The sequence below is a fragment of the Epinephelus lanceolatus genome, chromosome 17, assembly GCF_041903045.1.
Source record: "Epinephelus lanceolatus isolate andai-2023 chromosome 17, ASM4190304v1, whole genome shotgun sequence".
Lineage (NCBI taxonomy): Eukaryota > Metazoa > Chordata > Actinopteri > Perciformes > Serranidae > Epinephelus > Epinephelus lanceolatus.
In genome coordinates, this window is record NC_135750.1 from 39,914,260 (window position 1) to 39,941,200 (window position 26,941).

Here is a 26,941-nt window from a genome sequence, read left to right on the forward strand (position 1 = left end):
GTGGAAAAAAAATCTCACGATTTCATACATTTTGTGAATGTTGCTGTTATGTGACTGTGAAAAGTGATCTAAGTGAATCTGTTGTCACAGCCATATAGGTTTGAACCTGAGTGCAAAATTGATGGATGAAGCAGGCTGTTCTCACACATTTTAGTATATTTTCCTATGAAAAGTAATGCACCCAAATTTGTACATATCCCATGTTTGAAAGACTGCGATTATGTGACTAATGAGCTGACAACAGTAAACAAGGACGCAGTCCTAAGTGCCTGTAAGGAGGCACTGTTGAGATGGTGGGTCTCAAAAAACTGGACTTTCGCCCAGGACTTTCCCCTGGAGTCATATGTTCAGATCTGTGTGAACTTGGACTGAACTTTGAGTCATTCTAAGTTACATCCACCATGTTTCTTTACCTAAACCTGCTCCTAAGGGGAGCACACTTTTATTGCCTGAACCTAACCTCCATAAACTTTTCTTTAATTATTACCTTATCTTACTATTTTACCTTACCTTACCTTATTACCTAAGGACAAATGACATTATGGGCTCTAATTTCCCGGCGTGGCGCAGGGTGGCGAACCCTGCGGTTTCGAGCAGCGCAACCCGAGGCGCGCTCAGTTTGGTAGTTTGGCAGACCGAGGTGCGCTGAGATGGGTGTGGTGGCGCAGCAGGGGGAGGTGTCGACAGATCGCAGAGCGCAGGCGGAGCGCAGGCGGTGTAAGCCGAAGTTTGGCTGACCGGTGGACAGTGCGCACACGTCGCCAGAACCTCACAGGCAGGTTTCCAGAATGTCAGGCACATTAATGTAATAAATACCCCAAAAAAACACTATTCAATGCAACTATCTGCAATCAGCACATAAATGTATCTCTATATTGACTGTCCCATCACATCTGATGTCAGATCAAAGGGGATTGGCACCGTTTGGCATGTTTGGCACGCGTAATGGAAACCCAACTTGATTTGATTAACACAGCTGCAAATTAATGAGTTCACATCCCTCTCAGCCAAACACAAACAGCCACAGCATCAGATAGGGAGTGCGAGAAAGAAAGAGAGAGCGCACGCGCGCACAAGAGAAACGCAACATTGATTTACAATTGTGGTGACCTCCTCCCAGGCTACCTTTGCATCATCAGTCCGTGAAGGTCTGCTCGCAGTTCCGTATATTTGGACACTGCAAGCTTGGACCTCCCGGACCAAAACATCAGTTTCCTCCTGGGAGAAGATTGGCCATCTGACACTGCTGCTCTCTTCTGCCATGGCGTATTGAGTCAACTCTCATTACGCCTTTGCGTGGCACATTTAAAGGCGAGGAGAGGGGCTCATTTGATTGGTGTGATGTGTGTAAAACCCACTCCACGCCTTCTCTCCTCCCTCTTTCTGACTTGCGCAGGTAGGAGGGACGGAGGTGGGGAAGAGGAGTAGCTGCGCCAGCACGCATGGTGTGCCAAACTTGCAAAATCCACCTGGCCACACCCAGTTGGCGAAGCGCAGGTGCGCTGTGCCCCCGCCTCGCCCAGTCTGCAAAACTAGAGCCCTATGTCCTTAAGTGTACGTTAAGGACATAATGTCATTCATGGGGCACAAATTCATAGGATATCATACAAACTGTTGTGCATGCATTTTTGGTAGGATATCATATGAGCTGTTTCATGAGAAAACGTTGGATTGGGAGGCAGGCAGGAAAAGTGCAGTGATTTATTGTAAAATTATAGTAACAACCTGAGTTAGCAACAGGTAGAAGAAAACCCGAAATGCATCGAGAACACTGGAAAAACTAAACTCTAGGAAAACCACCATACCACAAGGAAAAAATGGCACAAACAAATCACTAGAGGAGGTGCAGACAAGAAGCTGACAAAAGACAAGGGGAGCACAAGGACTAAATCCACAAGGAGAGCAGGGTGGCTGGACACAGGTGGAACTAATGAACTCATGGAATACAGGTGTAGAAGAAAACAGATGGGAAAACATACAAAGGCACGAAGTTAAGCAAGATGTAACACATGAGGTGAGTATAACAAAATTAAACAGCAAGCACTAAACATTAAATAAACTGAATACGACAAGGAAATCCCCAAAACCTAGAAAACAAACTCTCATGATAACTAAACATGAGAAAACAAAGCCAGATATTAATATGACAACTATGATATATTGCTAGTCTATAAAGGATTAGTTTGATGGCTTCTGGGTGCAGAGGAGGACTGTGACAACTGTGACAGCAGTTGTAGCTATCTGCCTTCTGCTTTTACACATCTAGTCTTTATTGTTTATTTATATTTTTCATAAAGTGCTTGTGTGTGAATGGGGAGACAACACCCAAATGGCAATAAAAAGTGATTTTGGTTTTGACTGTGTGCTCTATTTTAACGTATGTTTTCTTGGCAAAACTTTCACTAACATGTGAATATATGTATAAATAAGAAGTGTTCTCTAAGATCCAAAAGTAGTCCTTAGTGGGCTAAGAAGCCTTTGGGGCAAGGGCTAGAGGACGCCATTAAGTGTTTTATAAGTGACTGAAACTTGACCGTAAAATATTTGGATACAAAAAGTATGAGAACTTTATGAAATGGAGCAAATTGCATATGCATCACCCAGCTGGCAAGGGACAGGATGTCACAAAAGATGTTGGATACTCACGTCAAAATGACGTTAAATTTTGGTTGGAATAAAAATTGGGTTTATGGTATTTTAAATGTCTAACAATGTTAGAATTTTATGTTGTATGGACATAAACATTATGATGTTTTGGAGACACTGGGTTTTATTCTTCTTACGTTATGACTGAATGATGTTATTCTACGTCAAGATAACATTGGCATGAGACATTTGGAAGTCATTAGATTTTGGTTATTTAACAACACAACTTAAATATCGTCATCTGTTCTACGTCAAACTGAAGTTGGCATTAGGCGTTGATGTAGGCGAGAACAATTCCAGTTGCCTCTGTCAGTGCTGCTAAAAAGTTTATGCTCTTATGTCTATTTTGCAAGTGTTGGTGTTGGTGGTGCTTTTTGCTGTTGGCTTTGAAAGGTGGTGGTGCGTGTCTGCGAGTCACTTATCCAGATGAAGAAATTAACTCACCAGTCTGTAAACTCTCCTCCTGCTGACTTCTGCTAGCTAGCTTCTAGCTAGCCAGGTCAAGATTTTCAAATGTAACCATAAGTAAACAAAGAAAGATGGAGAGGAATGGGCACCAGCTTAACTAGCATACTGCTAACTATTATACAGATGTTGGAAATAAATAAGACCACGTGCGTGGTGAATCAGTTTCCAATCGGATATCAGGAGCTGTAATATCCTGTAATTCACTGAAAACTTGACTAAATCCCTGACAGCGGCATTCAACCTGGTGACACTTTTTCTATATGCCAATGTGAAAGAAATGACGACTCTGGAGAGAGTGAGAGGAGGAGAGAAGTCGAGTGCTTTAGGTTAAATAAGGACTGGTGTGATGGTGGAAATGTGAGGTGCTGTCCCATTCCAGCTGTGGATCACTACATTCTTTCAGGCTGCTCTCACAATTTTTTTGTATGTTTTTCTACGAAAAGCAATGCACACAAATTCGTACATACACCACATGTTTACGCTGACATCAGTAAACAAGAGAGCAGTCCTGAGTGCTTAGGCAGGTATGGGTGGTGGATGGGCAACAAAAAAATGGACTTTCACCAAGATTTTTCCCCTGGAGTCATGTGTTCAGCTCCATGTGAATTTCTAGAGGGAAATTTGAGTCATTTAAAGGTGTGTCGTCACCATGTTTCTTTTCCTAAACCTAGCCACAGTAATGTTTATTGCCTAAACCTAACTTCTGTAACTTAATGTACGTAAAGGACGCATCATACAAACCATTCTATGAGAATACGTGCGGTTGCAGTGTGGCGCTGTCCGTGTTTGGGAGGAGCGAGGCTCAGAGGAACTGCAGGTTGTCCACTAATTGGAAGATCGGCGGATCGATCCCTGGTTGCTCCAGACTGCATGTCAAAGTATCCTTGGGCAAGATACTGAACCCCAAACTGCAGGCGATGGCTGTTCCATCAGTGTGTGAGAGCGTGTGAATGGTTACTGAGTAGCAGGTGGCACCGTGTAGCCTTGACCACCAGTGTGTGAATGTGTGTGTGAATGGGAGAATGTGACATGTAGAGTAAAAGTGCTTTGAGTGGTTGGGAGACTAGAAAGACGTTATACAATTGCAGTCCATTTACCATTTGTTCAGGTTCTGGATGTGTGGACAGTTTGATCACTTCACAACTAGAAACCATGGATTACCAGAGTCATCCAGAAATATGGACAATTGCAAAGCAGCAGCCAACAATGTAAGAAGATGCAAAAAAGGACTAAATAAGACTGCACGGGTTAAATGAGTTCACTGGAGTTGTACCTTGTATATTTCTATGTGACAAATAAATGACTTGATTTACTGATTTGTCCTGACATTGTATTTTGGTCACCTGATGTCGCAACCTAAATTCAACCAAATATCAGTGTCTAATGATGCTGCTGACCAGCTGGGAAGGCTCCAAAAACCCAAATTTATAACACTGTGGAAGGATATTTATTATATTTCATGGTCTTTGAAGCTTTTCACATACTATCCATTCATGCATTTATCCCTTCCTCTTCCCTCTCTCTCTCATAAGACACCTATGTTACACATACATAACTTCCCCAACACTGTATGCAATCTTTATCATCAAGGCTTCAATAAAGCCAGCCTTACAAACACTAAAAACACTGAAAACTCATTTAGAGGAGCGGAAACAGATATCACATCCACAGAGAAAGAGAAGGGAGGGAGAAAGAGAGAGAGAGAATAGATAAGGATAATTTCTCTTCCTACCTCCCCATCTTGTGCGCCAATGTGCCAAAGATGTTGGTTCCAATAAGGTAGGAGATGGAGGCTGGTAAGAAAGCGACGCCTGGACACATACAGAGAGATGAGAGACTGAAGGTGTGGGCAGGCTTTCAAAGATAAGCAGATCTCTATCAGTGCCACATCGCTGAGCTGCTGTACATCTTCCATTGTCTGTAATGAAGACTTGTGCTTTTCACCTGCCAGCACATGACACCCTAATATCCTGTTCTTCACTCTTCCTTCTTTATCTGACCTAGACTTCATATACAGTGGACTGGAACAAACTAATAACACCAACGACTCCAGGAAGCCTCTGTATAGAAAAGATCTCACAGGATAGAGGAATGACACTTTTCCACTATATCAAGTCACTAAGTAAAAAATTATTGTATATTATGTAAATGAGACAGGAGAAAATGTGGAGCAATTACTGATGATATTATTCTGTCAAAGTTTTGAAATAGTAACCAGAGAAATGAATCAATGACCATCAGAGCTAATGCTAAAGTGTTTTTGCACAGTGGAGTTTTGAATACATTTTTCTGACAAGTGAAATTTGACACTTTTCTGTCCATATATATGAAAATATGTATGCACTTTTATACTTTATGGTAAATTTTGAGCATTTTGTTTTTTAAAAAATAGGGCAATTATTTTGTTAGGGTAGCCTTTACTAGGTCCTTCTGGAGATAGGTCTTTCTCTGCAGCAGAAAAAATGTATTGATCTTGACTTAGAACATGGATGGGCAGTCGAAAGAACAGTTTGGGGAACCTCTGAAGCTGACTTTAAGCCTATTGTGGAAAGAGCCTTGGATAGTATGCATTTTCAATGTCACATGCTGGCTGAAGACTACAGACTGTGACATGGGAGGAGGTGATGGAAGGTGCTCCAAATATCGTGATATTGTACTGCTCAGCCTTACTTGGAAGGCTTATGGAAAAATATATTTTGCTGCCTAGATCTCAACACTTGGTTGACATTTTTTTTGGACCACTAATAAACTCAGATTTCTTGATATGGGAGTAACTCTATTCAAAGTGAGATGAATGCTGTCCCTCCTAAAGAGTCCAGGATTCCCCCCGAATGTCCACCAATAATCTACAAAGCCCACATCTGGACAACACCTCAACAGCCAGCATCTGAATGATGGCATGCTGCTAAACATGTCATTAATGGTCAGGTTTGGGAGGGGTCCAGAGAAAACTACGAAGTCCAGACAATGTCTTTGCATATGTACACACCGAGTCAACATTCATTCTATGGACTTCCAATTGGCATAATCGGGAATTGTTAACACCAAGTAATGCAGTGGTCCAGTAATGATCCACAGAAAATTTGGTACAAATTGGATCTATGGTTAAGGAGCAGATTTTAAATAATCTGTCTTTCAAAAAATTGGGTGGAATTTTAGTCAGGCATACTGAAATAGTTCTTGAAGCATTTGTAGAGCAAATTGAGCTGGACTTGAATGTTTAATTTCAAGTCTCAATGACTCAATGTCTGGGCCTAAATTACAGCGCCACCATCCAGCCAATTGGTGTCATATTCCTTGGGCAGCACTTGCACACAACTTCCAATCAATAGTGAAAATGTAATGTGTCTATGATGCACCATCTCACTGGAATTTGCAAAAAACTTTTCTGAAGAAGATTAATACTACTGCTACCACTTATAATAGTAATAATAACAATAACTATTTGGTGTATAAATACCAATGCAATGAAGATGCACTTTTAGTAGTCTGCTTTGTAATAATGTAGTTTCAACCCGTAGACCCACTTCAGTGACATCAGCCGTCACATAATTACATAATTACAGAACCTGCAAGTGCAGCTGGACTCTCTTAGCAAAGCAGTTGTCTTTTCCTAAGTCACCAGCTTAAAAGAAGGCCATTGGCCTTGTACAAAAAATGGGCATACATCAATAACAACATGTCCAAACATCATTAAACTTGGTGGATATTTTTTGTTATGCAATTGAAACATGTCCCTAAAATGTTTTTGGTAGTTGACCAATAGGACAGTGTTGAGATTTGGATATTGTAAACTGTAAAAGGCCTTGGTCCTTTGCAGCTTTATACTTGTAACACCAGCTGGCTTAAATCCCTTAGTTGCTGCTTGCAGCTCTTAGTTTTTTCTTTTTTTCTTTATTTGGTTTCTTCTAAAACCTGATGATTTTATGACTTGCCTGTTTCATTCTGCATCCTTTGTGAAATACGGATCTTCAAAAGTGCCCCATGAATAAAAATTGTTATTATTATTGTTATTATCATTATTATGGTTTTGTTAGTATTTGTGTTGTCAGAACTCAAATGAGCCAGAAACATGAAACTTGACCCAGTAACTGGAATCAATGTGTGCATAATGTGAAAAACAGTAAAATAATAATAAAAAAATGCAATTAATCACACACTTTCACAAAGGGCAGGGCTTAGTAGTAAATTGGCCACAACTCCTTAACAATTTGTACTACCATTATAAATCTTGATATCTTAAGTACATGTTGGGGAATAGCCCAACAAGTCATTTGCCACAAATACCACAAATTTATACCTCAAACAACAGAATTTCATGGGGGAAAGTATTAACCAAGATCTAAAGTATCATAATGACTGTGACTGAGTAAGATTTTATAGCATACTGCAGACACATTTTTGAACATTTGAAACAATATTTGATACTATTTGCACAACAAATCTGACTGTACATAATACTTGCTCTTTTTTTTATTCATTTATTTTAGTTCAGTCACTGTGTATTTTAGTGGTGTCAGGGAAACTTGAAAAGTAAGAATTTCATTGCCTGTAACTACGTTTACGTTTGGTGTGTACATGATAATACACCTCTTGAATCTTGAATCTTCAATGATGTCTTTGGTAAATTTCCCAATGGGACAATAAAGTCCCTCCTTTTCGATCCTTGCCTTTCCTTTCCCGTCCTGTCCCGTCCCGTCCCGTCCCATCCCATCCCGTCCCATCCCATTATCTGGTTTACATTTGTAAGGGAAGGTCCAGTGTATCCAGTGCTAAAGAGGTATGAAGGTAGCACCTTTCCTTAGCATTTAGAGGATTTGAACGGCTCTTATCATGGTTGCCACTTGCAGGAAATTTCACTCAGTTAGGAACCTTCCTAAGCAAAAGGGACTATTTGTCCGCAGCCATGTTGTACAGACTGAGTTGAGCATTGCCCAATCTGCCTCCATCTGCTTGTGTAAAGCCTTGAAGAAGCATTATTCGTTAGTTTGACTACTTATTTCTATCATCTTACTTCGTTTGTGTGTATATCTAGTGATTATATACATTTTGGAAATTTTGCTTTCTAATGCTTTTTGTGTTCATATTCTTCTCTGTTAATGTCTGAGTGAAAGAGCAAGAACTGGACTGACCTTGCAAGGAAAAGGTGTAAGGTGTAAGCCAATTTACTACTAATAAACTTTACAGTATTTTACAAAGCATTTAATGGGATTTTAGATATTTTAATAAATAATGTGTACACTGATGGATTATTGAAACAGCATTTTTTTCTAGAATTGTAAAATTAATGAAAGTAAGTGGTTGTCTAGAGAGGATGGAAACACATTAGAAATTCTTAAATGAAATGGTTTGCAGTAATGTATAGTATATATGATTTTGAAATAAAAAGGCTAAACACTGAAAAAATCCTAATATGGTTTTATGGTATTCAGTTTTTGTTAACGCTGTTGTAGAGGTGTTAATTAAATTATATGTTTTAGCACTGAGGTCATATTTCTAGTGTACTGCTGGACTGCATCATAAATAATAACTAAACAATAATGAACAAATTGAATGGTTCTCCTATTTGTCTGTGCATTTTTAGGGACTACATGTCTTGTGAACATTTAATTGCTGTAAGGACATATTATGTGTGTGCATAATGTGTATTTTCTGAGTGAGTGCTGAACAGAGCGTTGTAAATACCTAGCTGCCATTTCCTGGCACACATGGTCTCCATCATCCAGATCGGCAGTGTTGGCTCCATCATGGCAATGGCCATATTTCCAAAACAAATAGCACCTGGGCAGCAAGATTGAGAACAAGTGGACACAGTGTTAATTATGGCATATTTTTGTTCTTTAGTCCGTATTTATTACCCCTCCAACCTCCCACCGCCTGCATACAGACATAGATACAAACACAGCCTGCTTGCTTTGTTGAAGTGACCGTCACCGTGACGTGATGGGAAAGGCCATCTCACACACAAGTGCAATTTTCCTTACACATGCATTTGTATTACCATGGTTGTTGTGAAATCATACAGTTGACGCTGCAGGAAGAGCTAGTCATTTTGTTCTCTTGTGAAAACACAAGCTTCTGGCAAACAGACTGATTGTTTATGACACTACACACTGCCACCCAACTGGATGGCACCAACAAGGATTAAGTTCCAACTGTAATAATAGTAATCAAATGTAATAAGTTACATAACTTTGATGAAGTTAATAATTACATTTTTCATAGGGTAACTAGTAATCTGCAACAAAATAACCTTCCTAACATGAGACACCTGTTTGATCCATCCATCCATCCATCCATCCATGCATCCATCCATCCATCCATCCACTTACCCGTGAAGCAGGCCAAGCAAAGCACCCCAGACGTCCCTCTCCCCAGCGACCCTTTCCACCTACTCCTGGTGGAAGCACCCGCATCACTGCAGATGCTGCACCAAACCATCTGTCCATCTCACGCTCCATTTTACCCTCACTCCCAAACAAACCCAGAGATACTTGAACTCCTTCACTTGGGGCAGTAACTCTCTCCAAACCCAGAAGGGGCAATCAACCATTTTCCCGCAGAGAACTATGGCCTCAGACTTGGATGTGCTGACTTTCATCCCAGCTGTTTAACACTTGGCTGCAAACCGCCCAAGTGCATGCTGGAGGTCACAGTGTGATGAGGCCAACAAAACCACATCATCTGCAAAACACAGAGATGCAATTTTGAGGACCCCAAACTGGACCCCCTCCTCCCCCTGGCTGCACCTTGAGATCCTACCCATGAATATCACAAACAGAATCTGTGACAAAGGACAACCCAGGCAGAGGCCAAAACCCATTAAGAATTTGTTTGACTGTACACCGAGTATGTGGATGCAGCTCTGTCTTTGGTCATACAAATGTATATGATGGCACTGGAAATAAAAAGATTGTCTTTTTATTAGAAAAATAATCCACACACTGTTTGGCACCAGTGATTAAAAATGCATCTCAGTCAAGCAGACCTCATCAGTCATTAACTACTTTTCCACTCTTTAACATGCTGATGTGTGAGTGCAACAGGGCTGGACATGACGCCCCGGAGGACAGTTTTACAAAGAAGTTACTGCTTCTTCTTAATACTGCTGATATAGACTTATATAGTGGGAGATTTCATTTTGAGAATGGTAAGGGAGAATGTGATGAAGTTTGAGAGGGTCAGGACATCAAGTGAAGGGCATGTAAGGCTGAAGGAGGTTTATGATGTCTACAACGGTGCTGTTGTCAGAGAAAATGGCAATGGCCTTCTTAGACCATTCGTGCCCCAAAAGAATAGCTGCTATGATGACTGGATACATTTTGTAGATGGTGGAGGAAAGAGTAAGGGATACAAATTCAGGCGGCCATTTGGCGAAGAACCACCTGCTGCCATAGTAGCCTCCGAAGCCGATGGAAGGGGCTGCGTCTGTGAAGAACTGGACGTCTTCTGGCCTGGTAACGTAGTTGTCATAAAAGAAAGAGATGCCATTTCAAGAAGAGAGGAACTGGTGCCACAGTTTAGGTTCCATTTTGCATGCTTTGTCAAATAAAACTTGGTCGTAGAGAGGTAGAACGGATGTGGCGATGGAAAAGAGGTGTAACAAAAAGGATCGACCTTTGGGTATTATACAGATGGCATAGTTGAGGTTGCCTAGCAGCCAAAGAAGTTTCTGCTTGGTGCATGTGTGGGCCAGAAGGAAACTCAAAATGAGCAGTGAAATCCGTCGGATTTTCTCAGTGGGCAATGATGCTTGGAGTGAAACAGAGTCAAGGGTGATGCCAAGGAATTCCAGGAAGGTGCTGTGACCTTCTGTTTTGTCTGGGGAAAGAGAGTATGTGAAAGTCAAACGTACTGCAAAGTAGTATGTGCCCTTCCAGAGGACGCCAAAAAGATGCCAGTAGTTGGGCTGGATAGGGATGTCTTTAAAGGCACTGGTAATGTCAACCTTGGACACCCAGGCTCCTTGGCCTGCAAGGGGTATGAGGGACATGGTATGATCGATTGATATATACTGCATGGAAAAGTCTGGGCTAAGGCTACTGATGCTGGGGTCGGTGGAACCGTGGGGAGATGATAAATCTATGATGAGTCTCTTTTTGCATCAAATCAAATCAAATCAGGCTTTAATTCTCATCTCACTAAACATACAACAGTAATGCAGGTAACACGAAACAGTGTTTGTGGGGGGTTGTTCCAACACTAAATTAGTAAAAACATCAAATACATCATAAAATAGACATCAATAAAATACAAAGCATGCGAAAAAGCTGTTGAGCCTGTCTGGATGACTGGTGTCACTGACGTCAACCCGCTGCCTGGTCTTGTAGTCCGTCAGCTCCCAGATACCCTGCCACATTTGCCTGGTGTTTCCTGTGTCGCTGAGGTGCCCCTGTAGTTTCTCCACATAGGCCCTTTTTGCTGCCTTGATCCCCTGTGTGAGGACGGCCCTGGCACCGGAGGGCAGCTGTGTCTCCCACCCTGAAGGCTACATCACAGGGTCTTAGCAATGAACGGACCTCTGCATTCATCCATGGCTTCTGGTTGCTGCGTGTGGTGAAGGTCTTGGTGATATTTACATCCTCAAGAGACTTGACTATGTAGCTGGTGACTGCATTGGCATATTCCCCGATGTAGATGTGGTCCCCCTCAGAGGCAGCTGTCTCCCAGAAGATCTCCCAGTCTGTGTGCATGAAACAGTCCTTAAGTGCTCCCTTTGCCCCCTCAGGCCAGACCCTGATGTTTTTCTTCTCTGGTCTGCGATGTTACAGCACAGGCTTGTATGCTGGTGTTACCATAACAGATAGGTGGTCTGAATGGCCCAGGTGGGGGAGGGTGTCACCTTATAGGCCTTGGGTGTGTTTGTGTAGATCAAGTTCAGTGTGTTTTCACCTTGTTTTAAAAATCCACAAACTGTTTAAACTTGGGGGAAAACGGTTTTTAAGGAGGTGTGGTTGAAATCCCCAGCTATCACAACAAAGCTACTTGGGTCCTCAGTTAGCTGCGCGCTGATTGCATCATGCAGCTCCCCCAATGCCTCGGGTGCATCAGCTTTAGCGTTGATGTTAGCTCCAGGTGCCACATAAACAGCCACTACGGTCACTTTGGTGAATTCTCTTGGCAGATAGAATGGGTGGCATTTATCAACGAGAAATTCCGCCAGTGGAGAGCAGTGGTTAGTGACAATTGTAGTGTTTACACACCAGTCATTATTGATGTAGATGCACAAACCTTCACCACAGGTCTTCCCGGAGATGGCTGCCTTTTTTACTGTTCTGAACAGCGTAGTACCATCCAGCTGTAGCGACGCATCCAGGGTGTTGCCATGGAGCCACGACGCCACAAAAACATAAAAACAACAGTCTCTCCACTCTCTCTGTGTTCCCCTCAGACACACCCCCATGGGTCTCTGCAACTGAGTGTGCCGCCATGGTTACCATGGTAATGGTACTGTGAATATTAATCTTGAAAAGTTCCTGGTAGCTATGCCTATTGGACTGAATCTGAAAGTGAGGAAAGGGTGGGGTCTTTTAAGGTAATAGCAAGAGCATTGATGTTAATGGGGGTATTTAAGTACTTACATAGGCTGTGGGAGGTTGGATGATGGTGACAAGTTGTTCTGGCATGGGCTCCGCCACAGAAGGAGCAGTTGTGGAGGAATCGACAGCTTGAAACGTTGCATCCCAGATTGTTGAAGTGTAGAATCCATTGCCACCAAACCCCAAGGCCAGGGAAGGCAGAACAAATGACGTCGCAGTATAATGAGAATAAAAAAGCAAATTCAACCGGTTTGGGTTCTTAAGAGTGGGTAGGAAGAGGCTCTTTGAGTTCAAGGGGGCCGATCACAGTTCGCAGTTATCTGGGGATATGAGGGTTGCATGTGGATGGGTGGATTGATGTAATTACCAGTGAGAATCTGTTGCCTAAGTGTGGGTGACACAGGGGATGGTTGCAGAGCTGTGGGGAAAGGGGGTTGCATTAAAGGTGGAATGATGGAAGATTTGGTACATCTGCATTATGGGGAGGGGGAGGGGATTTAGTGGGGAGGGAGAAAAAAGTACCGTTGGTTGTTAGAGTGCTCTGTGTGGCTAGGATAGCCGATATCGATGTGGGTGGAGCTGGAGTGGGGGGTGTTATGATCTGTGATCATATGTCTCAGACAGCAGTCTAACCCCAGGCTGCTAGAAAGCTGTTAAACCAAACATGTAATGAGCATGACTTAGAAAAAAACCAGAAGAAGCCCCCGTTTACAAGGTTCTTGAGGAAAGCTGGGAACATGGATTCTGATTAGAACATGATCTGCTTGGATGCTCTACATATTCTGCTTCTGTCATGTCAGGTCACCTGTAACCAAAGAACCTGTTGGTGGACACCAGTGGTAAAGAAAGCCATCAAGATGAAAAAATAAGGTGTTTCAGAAGTTTCGGGCTTGCCTGAAACTTCTGAAACAGTTTCTGAATTAGCAAACAGGTTTGTAGAGGCAATGTGGACTGTATGTTCTGTGGTACCAGCAGAAGACAGAGAGGCCATGGAGGAGAACTTTCTGCTGTCCTAAAAGAATTTCTGGCAAATCATCAGACAAGTCAGGAATAGAAAGTATTCCTGGCCATTTTCAGCTGGGATGACAACTGCTGACCTCAACTTGTAACTGTCATGGACAGAATTTCAAGAAACAGCTGAGGACTGGGAAGCATCTTGTTTGATAGCAACTTTTTTTTGCTGATGATGTAGTTCTGCCTGCCTAAGCAACCTATGACCCCTTGTGCACACAAGGGTGGTATGCAGTTGTGTGTGAATTGGATGTGCTAAGACTCCACACCACCAAATTTGAGGCCATGGTCCATGGTGCCAGGAAGCAGTGGACTGGCCTCTTTGGCAAAGGTCTTTATTCAACAGCCTGTTTCCCAAGTACTCCACATCATGGTTATGAGCTTTGAATGATGACTGATCAAAAATTAAAGCTACAGTAGGGTTGGCAGAAATCTGGTAGAGGCAAAAAACACTGACCACCAACAACAACAAAAAAATCCAAACAAAAACAAACAAACCACAGAACAACCCTAGTCATATGTACATGCTTCATGTATATGGTTCATACAGTAACCCAGTCTTTCTCATGCATTAGTTTATTTAATCTTATTTCATTGTGCAGTTGCATGCATATTCGCTCAGCCCCTCCTTGTCCTGCTTTCTCTTTGTTTATCGGATCACAATGAGACAAAAATTAGCTGCTAGCCACCCCAATATCCCTCTGCCTTGCTCCCTGCCACCGTGGACTGCTTACCCAGAAGAGAGCAGGCAGTAGCTCTAGAGAAAGACCTTTGGTCAGCAGCTGTAGTGGCTCAAATTTGGCCAGTGTAAACCCCACAGTGGCTGTTAGCTAGTGAGCTGATCCTGTGGAGAGTCGAGGCTATGCAGTCCTCTGGTGCTTGGGTTTGTGCTGGCTGGTTTTGGGTTGCTGTGATTGCTGACTGGAGGTCCTTCTCATAAGCTACTGTCTGCTCTCCTCCAGGTGAGGTGGTCTACAGCGACGAGAAGGGAGGCAGAGTACATGCTTTGATTTGAGGCTCTAGCTAACATAAGCCACATGAACTTGAAGCCATACCTGTGAGCCTTTAGCTTTGGTTAGCTGGAGGCTAGACTATTTTCTGTCCATCGCTGAAACACTGCCAATACTGACCTGTGTTTTATTTTGTTTATTCTCAGACTCTCTTTTTTATATGTCCATCTTCCTTTTTATGGGTTGCTTGGCAGTGTGGGCAGTTGTTGCCAATGCTGGAATCACAATTTTCTCTGCAGGATTCTCTGCCATTCAATCAATATGAGTTCCCTCTCTCTGAAATGGCCCATCATGGCTCCCATCATGGCTAGATTCTCTAAAGCCTGAAAACAGAGCCAAGGGGAAGTGCAGAAATCTACTGTTCTTTCAAAACACTTGAATTACAATATGCTCAAGGTTTATTATGGGATTTTTGCCCAGTGATGCCAAAATGAACCTGCCTACCCCAGGTTTAATGTCAGGGTGTCTAGGCTCACCCAGCCAGTTGAGGTGGTTCAGGCACATTGAATTAGAATGCCCCCTGGATGCTTACTGTAACTGTGAAAGTATTCTGGGCGCTAGGATAAGACCTGTGGCAGGCACAGAACATGCTGGAGGGGTTATATACCCCATCTAGCTGGGAGAACCTCTTTGGATCCCCCAGGAAAAGCTTGAGAAAATAGCTAGGAATAGGGATGTCTTTGCACACGCTTTACACACACATAATATACACAAATAAAGCACAAAGTGTTGTTCACAGTATTTTTAGCTGCTGTTACCACAGCACAACTCCAAGCCATATTCCTGCTCTGGAACCAGCAAATTAATAGTAGATGGCTTGTGTTTGACTGACATGTTAAAGGGGCAAAAAGCGAAATCGTTTCACCGCTAGGTTTGCTGTTACGCACTGCCTGTAGACCAAAACAAAGTGTGTCATGAGCCACACCTCCCTCTACCTCTGCTCTCCACCCCCCACCCCACTCGCCTCGTCTGTGCAGCCAAGCACCGCAGCATCTCCACGGACTATTACATCCAGACGGTGCCGGTGTTTCTTCCGCAGGCTCCACTTCACTCAGCTGCCCAATATACCCGCTGCTTCTTCCCACATTAACCTGAATAACAAACCAGGGCTCGGTGCTCCGGTTGGATCCAAACGGAGAGCCGGCGCTAACGTTAGCTGGGAAGCTAGCGGAGACTAACTGGCTATGCTGGCAGCTGAGTGAAGTGGAGCCTGAGGAGGAAGCACCGGTGAGCCCCGGTTTCACTACAGGCAGATTCACTTGCCACAGGGGCGAGGAAATAAAACCTAAACAGCCAACTTAGTTTGGCTTAGTTTAGCAGTTAGCGGTGTCTTTCACTCACTCTCGGTCTCTGCTGTGTTTAGCTATTTCCCTGCTTTCCTGTTAGCGTTAGCTCACGGAGAAGAGTAGGGACATTAGCATTAGCACTAGTCGGCTGCCACGCTAACGTTCCTACTCTTCTCCGTGAGCCCACGAGCCGGCCACGGCTCCGGCTCACGGAGAAGAGTAGGGACGTTAGCGTTAGCTCCTGGAGTTAGCACTAGAGCTACTACGGCTACTGGAGTAACTTACAGCTATGGAGCGCTTCTACCAGCTCTTCTAGTCACTGAGCCTCGTCTCCATCTCAGCAAATATATTACATTTATTGCAGGTACCATCATCATTGAAGTAGGCAGGGAAATAGCTAAACACAGCCCACCAGGCTGCCCGCTGGGCTACATTTTGCAATGCTAATTGCAAATGTTGGCTGGGCTGCCGGGCTACTGACCTAACGCAACCATAACGCCTGACCCATTGCTGGGACAGAGCCGCTAATAACTCAAGCTCCGGACATTAACCCATGCTACGATTGTAACATTAAATTTAATTGAATTGACATAGCAACATGTGCCTAACTTTACTGTAACACTAATTAAAACAGACATTTGACTTTATGTTGTTACTTAATGTTACCTGTCCAGGAGAAGAAGAGCTAGCTCTGAGTCTAATTGTAGCCCCTTTAGCTCTCGCAGTGCTCTCCACCTTGGAAATGCAAGGCCAATGTTAATTCGAGTTCTGTCCCTTTCTTTATCCGACAACTTCTTTGCCAACAACCATTGTTTCTTAAGAGGTAATGTCAGATCCTGGTCGTCTTCAGGTGGACGTTTTGTTCCGCTCGCCGCCATTTCACTTAGAAAATACACGCTGCCATTGCTCACTGGCTGTAGCCTTTTATAGGGAGGGAGGGCCAAGGGCTCCGAGACCGGGGGGAGGAAGTGGGGATTCACATGAACGTACATGAGCGCGCAGCCGGACCGGCTTGTAAACAAGGGGCTGGAGATCAACACAGAGAGAGGGTGTGTAAGGTCATGCTATACTCCAGATGAAATGACACCTCTGGTTCTTCACATAGCAATTTTTTAATTCCTTCAATCTAGAAATGATGAATTTCGCTTATTGCTACTTTAAATTAACCAAAAACAAGATCGAGGTCTGTTTCTCTCCCCGTTTTCTTCCCAGCACCATTATGAAAGGCAATATCTCACTGGTACATCTCCTAAGTAGGGCAACTTTAGGTGCCTCTATTATTTTCTTACCAGCTGCAATTAGAATGTATGGGTCCTTCATTAGTGTCAACAGCGGGGTCCCCTTCTGACTCTGCGAAGGACAAAGGCACAATAAAAACATTGGGTATCAAATACAAAAAGCTTTTACTATAGTTCTCAACCAAACCCACTTGTAAAAGACTCAGGTTACAAATCTCAGAATTTGCTTTTGACTATGCAGATAAAAAGCATTTTTATGCTTCCTTTGTGTGTGTGGATTCACTGCTAATATTACCATTAAGATAGACTCCTCCTCCCAGAGAAATATGATCACTTAAAACTAATCAAGGGTTTGGGTGTCTTAGCACTTGATTGACTTCACTAATGGATAATATTTAAAACAACATTTAATGGTGTAATACCATAATCTCCAGTGGCAACATTATGCTTTTTCAACAAGCAGCTAGGGGCAAAGTCACCAAACACATCTGTTAAATACACAGAAACTGGCTAATAGTATTACTTTTATTTATGAAACTATGAATACATAATTAAAACAATAAATTGATTAAAATGAAAAGTAAAATATTACACAATATTTCTAAAATCCTGGTGAAAATGTCTGTGCCCTTGAAGAATCAACCTGTTATTTGGAGCAAATGAAAAGTCAAACACATTACACACATGAAACGAAGATTGATACTTCTGGCTAAATACAAGCAGAAAAACACTGTGTGAGCCTATTGTAGCTTAGTAACAACTGAACAGACCGATTGTGTCTTGCTGCAAGTTTCCATGGAACCTTATCAAAATATCTAAGGAGGTCGCTGGGCTTTTTTTTTTTTTTTAGAAATGCCTGAGATGAAGGAGACAGAAAAGGTGAAAGAATGTGCTAATGACCAGAAATACAATAGACCTCTGTACCAGCAACAGAACATTTTCTCTTTCTTCTCTGAAGACGTTATTAATTAGTGTTCAAAAACTTTTTCTAATGAATTCACTAAAGCCTCTGTCAAGTGCTTTTCACTCTCTTTAAGCCTAATGGCTTAAAGAGCCATTAATACTGTTACCTGCCCCAATCATCTTGCTACCACAAATACAGACATGTTGACAATTTTCAGTTTTCAATTAGTTGGATTATTCTCACATAAAAAAATCACCATAAGTTAAATAGGTAACAGTCAGAATTCATAAAAGGAATATAGATCAGGAAATGCGACATGACATGACGAAGTACAAATTTGTTTAATCAAACATGACTGAAACATGTTTGTTGCTACTATCATGTTCCATCACAATTCAGTTCATACATTTTAACTGCTGAGTGCTTGTCTTTTTTAATTTTATTTTATGCATGTTATGGGTGAAAGGTGGGTGCGCCCTTTTTCTTTGCTGGTTTCCTATGTTTCTTTTCTTTGTGCCTCTTCACATTTTTAGAAAATAAATCCACAACTTTTGGTTATACACTCATCTCCGCTTGGCTTTTTCCTTTTTCCCCGGTTTTACTTTTACTGTTACTTCCCTCATTCCCTGAGCCTGATAGGGGAACTTAACAAATTGGGGGCCCATACGGGATATTGAAAAAAGAAACTGAGAAAGGAATTTGTTGTATAAACTTAGTTGTGTGATATTATCTTTGGTGATGGGAGATGGTTGCCCCCCCACAGCTGGACAGGTGGTGCCCACATTGTTTCCAACGACATAGTGGTAATGCTGGTGAGAAGCCTAAGCAAGGTGAATTTTCAATGAGAAAGCATAGATTTTTCAGGGGACGTGGCAGAGCTGGCCGGGGTGGCTGATGGTACAAGGTACTGTGCAAGACTCTTACCCTGATGTCAAGTGGGGGGAGCAGACAGTGGGGTGACTGACAAGTTCACTCATGACTGAGATCAGTTCAACTCATTACTCATCCACATATGTAGCGATGTACAAATTGTGAATAAATGCTGAGTGTATATTTTGTGTGTTAGTAAAACGTTAAGCAACTCATAGGTTTGCTCTTGTGGGAAGGGGTAACAATGCACAAGTAACATAAGATGGAGTTGCCTTAGCTTACCTCAGAAGCAATGGCGGTTTTAGAGGGGGGGCCAGCAGGGGCCAGTGCCCCGTAACTCTGAGTCCGGCCCCCCTGTGGCCCCCCGCCGAAGAGTTGGAGGGGCATTGTGGAACGCGGAATGCGGAACTAAATCATCTCAACAGGTTGCCGGTTGGACCACTTAAAGCGGCGCACCCACTGGATCATGCGGAATACACCACACAAGGAGGAAAAGGGCACGAGTTTTCTAGTATATATATACAGTGTTTCCCATACATTGACTAATTTGCCCCGCCAGTCTCCAGAAATAGATAGATCCGCCAGATATAAAATGCCTCCAGTAAATGAACTCTGTCAATCCATAGCGCACCGGCTGGAGCGCCTACTGAAAATTCTTTGACTCCCCCCTCCCCGGCCTCACCACAGAAGTCGCTCTCCTAGCGCTAGTGTGAGCTTGAGTTGATAGAGCAGAAAGCATTTCTAAGTGGAATACTGAGGAATACTGACATCCACTTCATGAAGCATCCTTGGAAACACCCAGAAAACATCACTAGAGAATTGTGTGGCTGTATTTAAGGCAACTCTGAGCCTGCATGGCAACACACAGTACCATTGAAGTAAGCTCTGAAAACTTTTCCTTTCTCATTTGGCTCATGGTAGTTACATGTCACATCATGTTGATGTAGCGATGTGAAATATGATCCGGAGTTTTCATGGGTGTTTCATTTTGAAAATTGACAAGATACTCTTGTCTTCTCTGCGCCTGACTTCCTGACAAGTCGGACTCATTTGGTCTGTACAAATTGACGCGCCATCGCAGGGCGTCCGTCAGAAATAGACCTTTTAGCGGAGCGGATCACCAAGCCACTTCTAGGCCGCGGCTGGTGGAGCAGCTTACATTGACTTGAATGGCCGCTATTAGCTCCGGCACCCGTGCCTGGGCTGGATCGCGCACGCCACGGATCCAGTGGGTTGCCATAAATGGGTCTGTCCCACAGGCATTCAACTACCAGAGTGCTTTTGAAATCTTCTTTTCGAAGCTGCATAAAATGAAATGCTCTGATTCAGGGTGCTGTACTTACAAATCGTGAGGGAGGGCGGGGCAGGGAAGGAGGAAAACAGTAATTTGTGTCTGTTTGTGAGTAATTGATTTGAGTCTTACCTTTTGTTTTCTTTTCATATTGCGTATTTTGTATTGTTTTGCGTATCTGTAACTGCGTTTGTGAGTGAGAGAGTTTTAAAAGAATATTTTGTTTGCACACATTTAGTGTGCTGGTGGGGTAGAGTTAAGACTGGTGAGGTCAACAGGCTCAACAAGCTTGTGAGGAAAGCCCGTTCTGTGGTGGGACTGGACCTGGACAGGTTCAGACGCTCCTTTGTGCCCACCGCCATCAGACTGTACAACAGCGGTTTGGCTTAGCTACATCTAGCTCTGAACTGACCTATCTTGCATTTGTCCAATAATGACACTTTATCTGCCACCTGTCACTTTATTTCATTCTACACTTTGTCTGCCATTTTTTAGTCACTTTATTCATTTGATGTAACAATTTTATTGATGTAGCAATTTTATTTTATCTTTTATTTATCTATTATCTTTAATTTTTATTTTTTCTCTTAATCTTATTCTATTTAATGTCCTTTGATTTTGTCTTGTGCTGCTGTGATACTTGAATTTCCTCCCTGGGGGATCAATAAAGTATACCTTATCTTATTTACCAAAAGCTATGGATGTTTTGTTGTGTGACATCCACTTTCTCCATTTCTCCCCATACTTCCTGTTTTCACTATCCACTTAAGAAAAAAACAGTCTTTAACATGCTCTGCATCTGTAAAGGTCACCTTAATGAAGTAAGATAACCTTCAGGAAATGAATTATCAAGGTCAAAACAAACACACCTCTGGTTCCACCTTGGTGGGCTGAAGAACAAAGAGCTGCAGAGCTGTAAAAAAACACAGTGAATCAACTTAATAGAATATCTAAAAGAATAGCCATTATTTAAAAGATGCATGAAATTGTGCTCAACAGTGTTGAGCTCACAGATGACTCTGACCATACAGTGACTATTCTTGGTCTGGATGTAAGAAACAATGTAACTGTACCTCCATCGAACAAAGCCAGGAAAGCCAGAATCAGGAAAGGAGCAGTCTTCCCAACAAACTCATACATCACACTGCCGAATGGGGGTCCAACTGTGAAGGACACACTGGTCAGTTTTGGAGAGATCAACTTTGTTATCACTGAGGTTACTGCAGCTTTCCCTCTACATGACAGCTCATATTGCAAGTTTATCAGGTTAGTTTTTGAAAGCTTGCTGGTATGAAAATATTTCAAAATGAGTATGGAAAGTATTCGAAAACCATCAATTACAAGTTTTCATTGGTGTACCAAAATCATGGGGTAATAAAATGTTTCAGTTTCATGAAATGGCCCCATTAAGCCCCAACCATTTTTTACTAGCTTACACTGTTTCCACCCAGCAGTACGACACAGTTTAGTGTAGTGCGGTACACATTTATTCCGTTTCCACTATTAAAAGTTGTGCATGACACCAATGGACTGAGGGTCTAGGTATCATGTCTGAAGGGTTACTTTTTGTTTCAAAGGTACCATACCAACAGCTTTACTGATTGTGGAATGGCAAATTTTGCACGTCATTGTTTGCAGGTTCAGGATTTCATTAAGTTTTCAGTAGGCATTGATGCAAATAGGTAGAAGCTACAGCATTTAATGCACATTTATTTTCAAAAGATGCGCCGGTTAGAGTGGCAGCAAGTGTGAGTAGCTCCTGTTTTCTTTTTTAATGATTGTTGTTCCAATGTGATGAGTAAGGTTGTGTACACGAGGGACGATCTTCTGGCTCTGAAAGGATCCACTTGCCGAGTTAAACACCCGATACCAGCCGAGCCGTTTTGAGGAGCGAAGCTAAAGGCTAGGCGGTGGAGATACAAGCCTTTCTTGCCATTGGTCATTATGGGGAATGCAAACTCACTATCAAACAAGTGTGACGAGCTGCTGGCATTGGTGAGGAGCCACCAACTCTACAGGGAGTGTAGTCTCATGCTTCACGGGGACATGGCTGAATGACAACGTGCCTGAATCTACTACAGAATCTACAGCTTCTCTACTGTGTCATTCATTCATTGCAATAACGGGGGATTTTAACAACACTACTCTCTCCTCCCATCTGACTGGGTTTGTTCAGTACGTGGACTGTCCCACCAGGGGGAATAAGACACTAGATTTGTTTTATGGAAATACCGACAGTGCCTCTGCCCTTCCACCTCTTGGCAGATCAGATCATAATCTGGTCTCTCTCCAGCCTACATACAAACCCTGTGTATTAATGCTGCCTTTTACCACCCGCTCAGTCAGGAAGTGGTCCCCGGAGACCAGCAAGTCTGTCAGGGACTGTTTTGAATGTACAGACTGGACTGTACTACTGGAGCCACGGGACAACAACATGGACATAGACAGTAGGGTGGATATTCTAACAGGTTATATAAACTTCTGTAGGGACACTGTGATGCCAGTAAAGAGTGTACACTGCTTCCCCAACAATAAACCCTGGGTCAGCAATAATATTAAGCAGCTCCTTAAACAGAAAAAGCTGGCATTCAAGCAAGGGGACAAGGAGAGGCTCAGGGAGGTTCAGCATGAACTGAGGGGGAGACTGAGACAGGCAAAGATGGACTACAAAAGAAAGGTGGAGAGTAAGCTGCAGCAGAACATCAGAGAGGTGTGGAAAGGAATGAAGAACATCACAGGCTATTCAAAGAAGAATAGTCAGGTTATGGATGGTGGTGTGGGCGAAGCCAAAAACTTCAACCTGTTCTTTAACAGGTTTGATAGAGGGGGCAGTGTTCACCCTACCCCTGCATCCATCCCCCCTTCCACAGTGTCACCTGCTGCTGCTCCTGCTCCACTGTCTCCTGGAAGTAGCCCCTCCCCCACTATTGCAGCTACAGCTACAACATCTACCACCTACGACCAACTACCACTTTCCTTTACAGCAGAAGAGGTAAGGGCAGAGCTCAGGAGACTTCTGCAGCGCCTGGTCCTCCATTTCCTAAAGTCAGAGGTCACTGATGCTGTGGTGGAGAGGGGCACATTGAACAAACTGAAAGCTATGATGGACAATAGCAGACACCCTCTCCACAGTCTCCTGGAGCGACAGAGGAGCAGCTGCAGCAGTAGGCTCATCCCACTGCGTTGCAGAAAGGAGCGTTTCAGGAGATCCTTCGTCCTCACAGCAATAAAACTGTTTAACACCTCCTGAATCCAGTCACACACACACAAATATCACATTAGCCACAACTGGCTGGACTGTGTAATTTTATCCTAATTTAATGTCTATTTGAACCAAAATCAAAAATACCTTTAGAAAGAATATTAATAAATATGTAATAGCTCAACAAGTACAGTTATTGTTTAGTTGGCTGTGACCTTTACAGAAGCATATGTGTGTACCTACCTAATACTCCTAAGGCCAGACCTCCCAAGGCAATGCCGATAGCATGACCTCTCTCCTCGTCATCTGTGTACACACTTGCAAGCATTCCCATCCCTGAAAACACACAGATGTATAGATCCTGCAATACAAACCACTAATCATACAAACGTTAACAGTTACACAGGGTGGGAAATCCCACAGGAGATACAATAAATACTATTTGTTACTGACTTAAGCGCAGAGGTAGCCATCCTCTGGAGGAAACTCATTTTGGCTGCTTGTATCTGCAATCTCACTCTTTCAATCACTACCCGAGGCTCATGACGATAGGTGAGGGATTGGATGTAGTGAATCAAAAGCTTTGCCCTCCAGCTCAGCTCCCTCTTCACCATGATAATCCTGTGCAGTACCCTCATCACTGTGCCAAACCACCTGTCCATCTCATGGAATCACATTTCACTGTTAAATGTTGTATAATTTAATGTGAAAAATAAATGATTCATTGACTGATTGAATTTGGAAATCTAACTAAGTCCCAGTGCTTGATAATAAGTACATCATTATAATCAGTAGAGTAGGGAGAGACCTAAAATATGCAGGGTAGTAGCTCTCCAGGTGCAGGGTTGAGCACCAGCCAACACCAGAGCCACAATTGTGTTCTTCAGTTGGTGTATTAACCAGAGAAGCTAAGAGCATAAAGGGATTACTAATAGGAGGGTAAACTAAAACACTGTCAAAGCTGGAAGTTAAGATAAATAGTCTAAAAGGGCTATAAGAGGAAATGCTTTGTATTAAGGTCACTGCCATTATAAGAAATGTTGAAAAAAGCACATTAGTTGAAACAGTGGAAAAACCAGAATCATAGCAGAAATGTCCTTAAAGAACTGTATCTGTATCTGTCACTGAAAGCATGCAGAGGTCATAGAAATTCAAAGTGGGATAGACTAAATATAACAGAGATAGAGAGAAAGAGAGAGGGAAGTGTAATATTTTAAGAGGGATAGTAGTGTAAAAAAGTAGAATTAACCATAAATATCCATACTTGAGTGTGTGTGTGTGTGTGTGTGTGTGTGTGTGTGTGTGTGACAGAAGTAGTTTTAAACCAGAATCTGTAAACAATTAGAACAGCAGAGACAGAGGTCCCATAAAGAGTTTTAAAGTGATGCACCAATTATGAATAGACTGAAACTGATGGAGGTCTAATCAACTCACCAGAATCAGCTGTTTCTGTCTGAAAGTGACAAGTCATGGTTAGGTAAAATTGATTTTAACACAGAAAAGTACTTCTTGAAAGTACTAACTGAAAGTTTTTTCACTTTGAGCATCCCAAGACTTTGCTGACAACATAGACATGTCATTTGTGAGGATAAAATTAAAAATGACTGGAAAATCACAGAATTAAGTCTTTATGTTTGAGTTTTTGGTCAAATGTTGATGAGGTGAACAATCATTTGTTGACAATATATACAACAGATGGATAGTCCCTACATTATCACTTTGGAGAGAAATCTATCATAATCAAAAGCTTAATGAAGATCTTTTTTTTTAAAGAAGTGGGAAGTGATCCAGACTTCCCTACTGACAAAGATGATCAGATTTCTAATTTATGGCCTTCTAAAGGTTTGTGGAAATTTGGAAAAATGTTTAATAATATTCAATAAAAAAAGTGAAATCTTTTGAACAGCTATCATCACAATATGGTATTAATTCTCTTTCTTTTTTAGATTCTTCCAAGTGAGAAGTTACTTTATTGATGTTACAAAACGAGATTCTATTCAAGATATAAATCCACAGGTAAAATGTTTGATTATGATGGATGCCTGTGGGGGTTGAGATTAAATTTCTTACTAAGATCATTAAATTTAGAAATCAAGACCATGGCCTCTAGTTTTGCACACCTGCTCTTCGCCAATTGGGTGTGGCCAGGTGGATTTTGCAAGTTTGGCACACCGCTCGCGCTGGCGCAGCTACTCCTCTTCCCCACCTCCATCCCTCCTACCTGTGCAAGTCGGAAAGAGGGAGGAGAGAAGGCATGGAGTGGGTTTTACACACATCACACCAATCAAATGAGCCCCTCTCCTCGCCCTTAAATGCGCCGCACGAAGGCGTAATGAGAGTTTACTCAATTCGCCAGAGCAAGAGAGCAGCAGCATCAGGCGGCCAAACTTCTCCCAGGAGGAAACTGATGTTTTGGTCCGGGAGGTCCAAGCTTGCAGTGTCCAAATATACGGAACTGCGAGCAGACCTTCACGGACTGATGATGCAAAGGTAGCCTGGGAGGAGGTCACCACAATTGTAAATCAATGTTGCGTTTCTCTCGTGCGCGCGCTCTCTCTTTCTCTCTCGCAGTCTCACTCTGTTTCTTTTCTTTTGACTTTTCTAAGATGACAGATGCTGAATATATACTCCCTATTTGATGCTGTGGCTGTTTGTGGTTGGCTGAGAGGGATGTGAACTCATTAGTTTGCAGCTGTGTTAATGAAATCAAGTTGGGTTTCCATTACGCGTGCCAAACGTGCCAAACAGTGCCAATCCCCTTTGATCTGACATCAGATGTGACGGGACAGTCGATATAAAGATACATTTATGTGCTGATTGCAAATAGTTGCATTGAATAGTGGTTTTTGGGGTATTTATTGCATTGTTAATGTGCCTGATATTCTGGAAACCTGCCTGTGAGGTTTTGGTGACGTGTGCGCACTGTCCGCCGGTCAGCCAAACTTTGGCTTACACCGGCTGCGCTCTGCCTGCGCTGACAGTAGACCTGGTTTCAGCTGGTGAGCTTTTAGCGCACCTTCGATGAAGCCTTTTGGCACGAAACTGTCACTGCGCCAAGCTGGATCTGTCGACACCTCCCCCTGCTGCGCCGCCACACCCATCTCAGCGCACCTCGGTCTGCCAAACTACCAAACTGAGTGCGCCTCGGGTTGCGCTGCTCGAAACTAGCTCTGCGCGGGGTTCGCCACCCTGCGCCACCTGCGCTGCGCCGGGAAACTAGAGCCCCATGTCTTTGAAGAAAGATGGAAAAATTAGTGAGCTATATAGCACACAAATATTTCCAATGACTCTCCGTGCAGATGTGATAACTGAGATAACCTAATAATAGGATATTAAGTGTACTGTTGTCTTTCTTTTTGTACATGGGTATAATCAAGAATGTGTTTGTGAATATATGTGTACGCATACATCCACATGTTGGTGTGTGCTTGTTTGAGTATGTGGCTACTTATGGCACCCACCATCATGTCCTATGT

At 42.7% G+C, this 26,941-nt stretch overlaps 1 protein-coding gene across 2 annotated transcripts in view; it reads right to left on the reverse strand.

Moving 5' to 3' along the window:
* Positions 1-26,941, reverse strand: part of slc18a2 (solute carrier family 18 member 2) — a 170,676-nt gene that overhangs the window by 97,522 nt on the left and 46,213 nt on the right. For both annotated transcript variants that reach the window (XM_078176169.1, XM_033613456.2), the window contains exons 6-11: positions 23,709-23,801; positions 21,337-21,426; positions 21,133-21,176; positions 17,250-17,310; positions 8,800-8,895; positions 4,847-4,925 (exon numbers count right to left, since the gene is read on the reverse strand). In XM_078176169.1, the coding sequence (XP_078032295.1) occupies positions 4,847-4,925; positions 8,800-8,895; positions 17,250-17,310; positions 21,133-21,176; positions 21,337-21,426; positions 23,709-23,801 (463 nt within the window). The remainder of the gene's footprint in view (positions 1-4,846; positions 4,926-8,799; positions 8,896-17,249; positions 17,311-21,132; positions 21,177-21,336; positions 21,427-23,708; positions 23,802-26,941) is intronic.